The sequence below is a fragment of the Nestor notabilis genome, unplaced genomic scaffold, assembly GCF_000696875.1.
Source record: "Nestor notabilis isolate BGI_N333 unplaced genomic scaffold, ASM69687v1 scaffold10788, whole genome shotgun sequence".
Lineage (NCBI taxonomy): Eukaryota > Metazoa > Chordata > Aves > Psittaciformes > Psittacidae > Nestor > Nestor notabilis.
The window spans coordinates 46,649-52,648 of NW_009938762.1; the positions used below are offsets into that span (position 1 = coordinate 46,649).

General features: G+C 37.8%; 1 protein-coding gene across 1 annotated transcript in view; it reads right to left on the bottom strand.

Moving 5' to 3' along the window:
• CFTR (cystic fibrosis transmembrane conductance regulator (ATP-binding cassette sub-family C, member 7)) overlaps positions 1-5,849 on the bottom strand; it is a gene marked incomplete at both ends in the record, with an annotated part of 51,578 nt that extends 45,729 nt beyond the window's left edge. Inside the window, 2 exons of the mRNA XM_010019502.1 lie at positions 3,132-3,323; positions 5,667-5,849. Of these exons, the coding sequence (XP_010017804.1) occupies positions 3,132-3,323; positions 5,667-5,849 (375 nt within the window). The remainder of the gene's footprint in view (positions 1-3,131; positions 3,324-5,666) is intronic.
• Positions 5,850-6,000: the final 151 nt, after the last annotated feature.

The window sequence follows — 6,000 nt, forward strand, 5'->3', positions numbered from 1 at the left end:
ATGGTAACGACTGCTGATCAGTGCTGGAATGGTTTGATCTAGAAGTTGAAAGCCTTCACTTGCATTGGTGCTAACTGGAAGCTTCATTTTAGAAGACATGTTAAATCAGGTGCTCATCTTTCCTGCTTGGTAAAATACTCACTATTTCTGGAGGAAACGAAAAAAGAGGAAGAAGGCAATGGAGAAGGAACAGGCAGCCCTTCTTCCATGCCTTTTTGTAAAACTTTTACCACTGTAATGTTTCACAGAATGTATCATGTCATTGAAATGTACTGGTCTTCCTTGAGTTCATCATCACACAAGGATAAGGGCAGTGTCAGTGCATCACTTATATCTCACTGCAGCCATATTTAGTTTGTGCTGGGCTTTCAGAAATAATTTTTGCCAGTAAGGCTGTTTTTATTGGATATCAAGAACGTCAAGGTAGGTCTTAATTACAGTCCCTTTATCTCAACTCCAAAGCAGTCTCTCTTTTGTTCTATTACATTCCACTGCTCTTAACCTCTGCCCATTTCCAAATTCCAGTAATTAGAACAATGTTGTAAAACATGATTTTACCTTCCATGATGCCCTACTTACCCTCAAAGGAAAAATATCATAGAATCGTAGAACAGATTGGGTTGGAAGGGACCTTCAAAGGCCATCTAGTCCAACCCCCCTGCAGTGAGCAGGGACATCTCCAACTAGATCAGGTTGCCCAGAACCACATCCAGCCTGGCCTTGAAAGTATATAATCAAGAAATGGAATTATAATCAAATCCTGAATCATTTTACACAAATAAAGCAGGCTACACTACCATAAAAATACACATGTAAGTTGTACAAACAATCAGACATCGGAGTAATCTCTTCAGAGAAGTGGTGGAATCCCCAGTGTCGGGTGTCCTAGTTGGGACACCCAACTAGGTGTCCCACAGTTGCTGGGCCATCTAGTATAGGTCATGCTTTGCCAAGAAAGGTTGGATCAGATGATCCTTGAGGTCCTTTCCAACCTTGTAATCTATGAAGTTTAAAAAAGTACCTTGGGCATGCTTTTACTAATGCACATACAGGTGTATTTGAGAACCCTTCTCATGCTTCTTCAGTATCATATGCCTACACAGTAACCTCCTGCAACTGTGACAAACAGTGCTACTTAGACCTGACAAACTTCCCTCACTGAACTTTTGACACACAACTGTCTTCTATTGTGGATCTTTTCAACAACTCAGATCTCATACACTTGTACAGGATCGCACTGTGATGTCCCTTACCCTTGGTATGCCCACATGCCTGAGAAAGCTACAGAGGAGAGCTGTGAGGACCAAGGACCATGAATTAAACCTGTGACACTATACTGCTGCCTTAAGTGTGCCATCAAATGGGACTATACCTTGAAGAGCCCATATAAGAATTAGACTCAGCAACAGACGTATATTCAGGTGGAATATATAACTATCTAGGAAAGTTGCAGGGAAGGGGGCAAAGTGAACTCCCTTAGGCAGAAACCCTCTGGTAATTCTCCTTGCTGAAGAATGAGAACACACACGACCCCAGTCCAACAAGCACTAACCCTCGTCATAATAAACCCTTAAAAGGTCACACTGGTGAATAAACAGGGAATTAATATTGGAAATCCATTCTTCAATCTGCTGTAGTAAGTCCTGTTCAGTAACTAAGATGTGAAAGTTAACAAGACTAGAAAGCATAATAATAGCAATAAGGTAATGTATTTGGCTTCCTTCCAGACCATTCTGCTTTCTCATCACGCAAGCCCAATTTATTCAGCTTCAGTTCAGACAAAAATATCCTTATGAGTACCAAGCTTGATCTCAAATAATGAGCCCTGCTAGGAGGTAAAGCATATCATTCCACACCAACATAGATTAAAGCTGGCTTGACTAAGCCTGTTCGGAGAACAAAGCAGCTACAGCCTACTGAGACACCAAGCCATCCCACCAACACCAAAACCAAAACTCTGAGCCATCATCATTAACCACCTTCTGCTATACAAAGAGTCTGGGTTGGGAAGCCTTTTTGGCAAGGACAGTTTTGAACTCTGAAGCCAGCTGTTTCTGGGAGCTTTGGCACTAACGACAACTTTTATGATGAGAGTTAAGGACTATTCTCTTCAGAAAGCCTGACACAGAAGTTGTTAATTCTCCTGTCTTCAGAAGCTTTCAAAGATTTCCAGCAAACCATAATCCAAACACAAGCTGAAATGGCCATAAACATATAAGAAAAGATTAATTTATTGCTTAACTATATCCTGCTCTGAGATAAAGCACAGTAACCTCATCTCATTTTTAAACAGACTGTCTATTGTTTTCCTGCTTAACTGGCACTAAAAGAAAATATGTTTCACTGTGTGGCCTAAAGACAGATCCTATTCAGCACAGTTAAGTATTTATTGTTTTCATCTACATGTTACAGACAAAATGCCTGATCTTAAGGCATAGCAATAAGGGTGCAAAGATCTAAAAAGCTGGCTCCTTTTGTATCTTACAGTGTGAAAAGATATCTTTTCCTATCCTGGCAACATCAAACACATACAAGGACATTTCCATGTCATTGTTCTAATTGTGGGCCACATCTCACATAAAGGTCAATCCTGCACTGATTTCTAGTGTAAGAATTTTCAATGCACACACAGAAAACCCCAATTTTAGTCAAGATTTTCCTCTAAATAATTCCGATTTCTGACACAGAGTTCTAATTATCCCTGGGACTATTCATGAATTGCAAAGGAAAAGAGGAAAACAGGTGGATTTCCAAGATTGTAAGGAAAAGTTTCTTTATGGAGAAGAATATGAGAAAAGTTTTGTAGGAATACTTTTTACATCATTTCTTCAACATTAATATGTTTACCCAAGTTTTTAACTATCAAGGAAGACTGAGAAGGCAGACACCTTAAAATTTCTGAGCCAGCTTACTTAGCTCCTGTTGTACAAACTACCAGCACTGGCACGGTCAACCTATCTCCCAAGGAGCTGGCAACAGGCTCACTTGTGATTCCAAAAATCTGGGATGCCAGGCTGAGTTCCTTAAATCTCAGAAATGTCTCGCTTACTTAAAGCTCTACTCCCTTACTTTTCCTGTGGGGTTTTTCACTTCAGTTGGGTCACAGGTCTTAAGAGTTCTAGATGACTGACCTCTTCCAGTTGGCAAGCTTTGATGACACTCTTGTATCGGTATTCATCATAGGATACACCAAAAATTATGTTTTCTTTTATTGTTCCAGGCATGATCCAGGAGACTTGAGGTGAAAAGGATATCCTTCCACTGTGTTTAATTTTACCCTGTGAAGGCTCCAATTCTCCCATTATCAGCATCAGAAGAGAAGTCTGAAAATTCATTAACACTCGGTTAATACATCTGTACAACCACAAGAAATGCTAAACAAAGGGAGAATCACTCTGCTAAGTTACTTAAATGGTACATTTGTCTTGTAAAGAGTGTCCCTATAGGTACTGATTTAATGCAGGCTGCAATTAGTGGAGATTTTCATGATACATATGGTTCTGAAAGGCCTCTGAAATGAGAGAAGCTTCATTCAGTGGGCAACATAGTTTAGTGTGTGGTGTCCCTGCTCATGGCAGGGGGCTTGGAACTAGATGATCTTAAGGTCCTTTCCAACCCTAACTATTCTATGATTCTATGAGTCTATGATCTTGAAAAAAGACATGCTGCTGCAAAAGTATGTATTATTATATGTAATAATATATTTTTTATTAACCTTACAGGTTAATCAAACAAGGTAAAAATGTAAGTGTATATGAGACACATACAGACATAAGTTATTAATATTTATGGAGAATGTTATTTGATTTTTAATGTTGTCAGTAGCTATTTTGTTTGTTCTTTGTACACGACAATTAACATTTACAATTTCACTAGTGTTCATAAGCCTTTTATCTGTATTGCCTTGAAAAATGCAATTTCTTTGTGTATGTCTACACAATTACTCACAAACTGCTCAGTGTGATCTGAATTTTCCTCTATATCTTTTAACTCATTTACGTGAATACATGACCTAAGCGTATTTACTATTTCCCTTCATAAAAGAATTGATTGTAATTTCAGTACTGACATGTTATAATTTCAAAGTTAATCAGTAGCTTGTAGTAACCTTGTCACACATCACTGACTACTAGATCAAAGCATAGAATTGAGAAATACAAGGAAAAATATGTTACAGAGCCATTCCAGTGGTGTTCTTATCACTAATAAACAGTCAGCAAAGCTGGGACGTAACAGCCAAAGATCTAAATATCTGTCTAAGTCACAGTTTAATGCTGTCAAGCCCAAAGTTCCTTTGACAAGTTATACAATATGCAGTGGGAGTCTCACAAGATTCTTTCCAGTAATATCAGAATCTAACTTTTCCAAAATGCTGAATAAGAAGTTTCTGATCTTGCAAAGGACAGATGCTTAGTATGTGTTTAACACTGGATGTTAAACTACTGTATCTGATGCCACATAACATAAACGGAAAAAAACCAAAACAAAACCACCAAATCCAACCCTATCTGATACTGAAGCAGTATTAAAGAGCTGATGTCAGGCTTCATACCTGTTATAGATAAAGTAAGTGTGCAGTCTGTTTCACAGGCCTGACAGTTCCTGGCATATACAGTAACAGCCTTAAGCAACATGAAGGAAGCCATAAACTAAGAGGATGTAAAGGAATGAGAATATGGTTGGGTTTTTTTTTTGGGGGGGAGGAGGGTATGGATCCTGTTTGGAGTTTTGAAAAATCTTTCAGATAATATTACAAGCCTTTTATCTTTATTGCCTTGAAAAGTGCAAATTTGCTGTATGTATATACTCAAATTCCTCAATTTCCTAAGTAGCTGAATAAAGCAGATACACATATGTCCTTCAGCACTTTCTAGCTGATACTTTCATATTACACGTATCAGCCTTAGCAACATAACAAAACTGATTTTTGCTGATATCTTAGCAAAAGATCAGCAACGCAGCAAAACTATTCTGTTAATTCAGAAGTATCACAGTAAAATGCACCTCAACATACCAGCTTGAGGGCAACCTCATATCCTGAGTCCCTTGCTCTTTCCTATTGGTATCACTACTGAAAAATAATATAGAAGCCTTGATCATATTGTATTGAAATTGATGGGTCTTTTACCATTGATTACAACAGAAGAAAGATTTTACTCCATGCAAGGAAATCAGAATATATTCACCAACAATTTGCTCAATCCAAAAAGTCCAAACACATGAATGTTTGTTTCGACTTTCACATCTCCTCAGAAAACACAGTGAAGATGAAAGATTCATCTAATTACTTGCTTTTTGAAGTTAATAAGAGTATCACAGTTCAACTCATTTTATATTAATGAGGTTAGTCAAATGTGTTATCTGCAAACTAAATGTATTGCTATCATTTTAGGATTCTAAAATGATGACTAATCTAAACCACAACTTTTCTTGGAAAACCACCAGTTTCCACAGCACCTCCCCCAGGATTCACATGAGACTCGGGGAGCCTGTCTGAGTGAGGCACTGCAGGAATATACTTCTCATACCTTTTCCTACAGCTATCATGTTTACAGTGAGCAGAGGACAGCAAGAATATAGTAATACAGGTATCATTACAGCTAACAACACAGTAGTATTTCTTAAAATTATTAGGACTGTTGTTGAAAAAACAAAAATAGAAATACCTTGCCTGCTCCAGTAGAACCAGAAACAGCTAATAACTGTCCCTTCTCAATCTTGAAATTTATATCCTGAAGAACAGGAGAGGCATGAAGTGGAAAATTACTGAAGAAGAGATTGCTGTCAGTGCTAGGAGCTTTGCTGTTGTTGTTTTCCTGGCTTGCTTTTACAAACAGCTCTCCAATTCCCTGCAACATATACAGATGTGTATTTGTATTTACATAAAAAATAAAACATGTGCAGACTTGTATATCGCAGTACATACTTAGAAAAACATACTAACTTTTCCAATGTTACTTTGCCTATCTATAACATATTTATTATATTCTTAAATATATA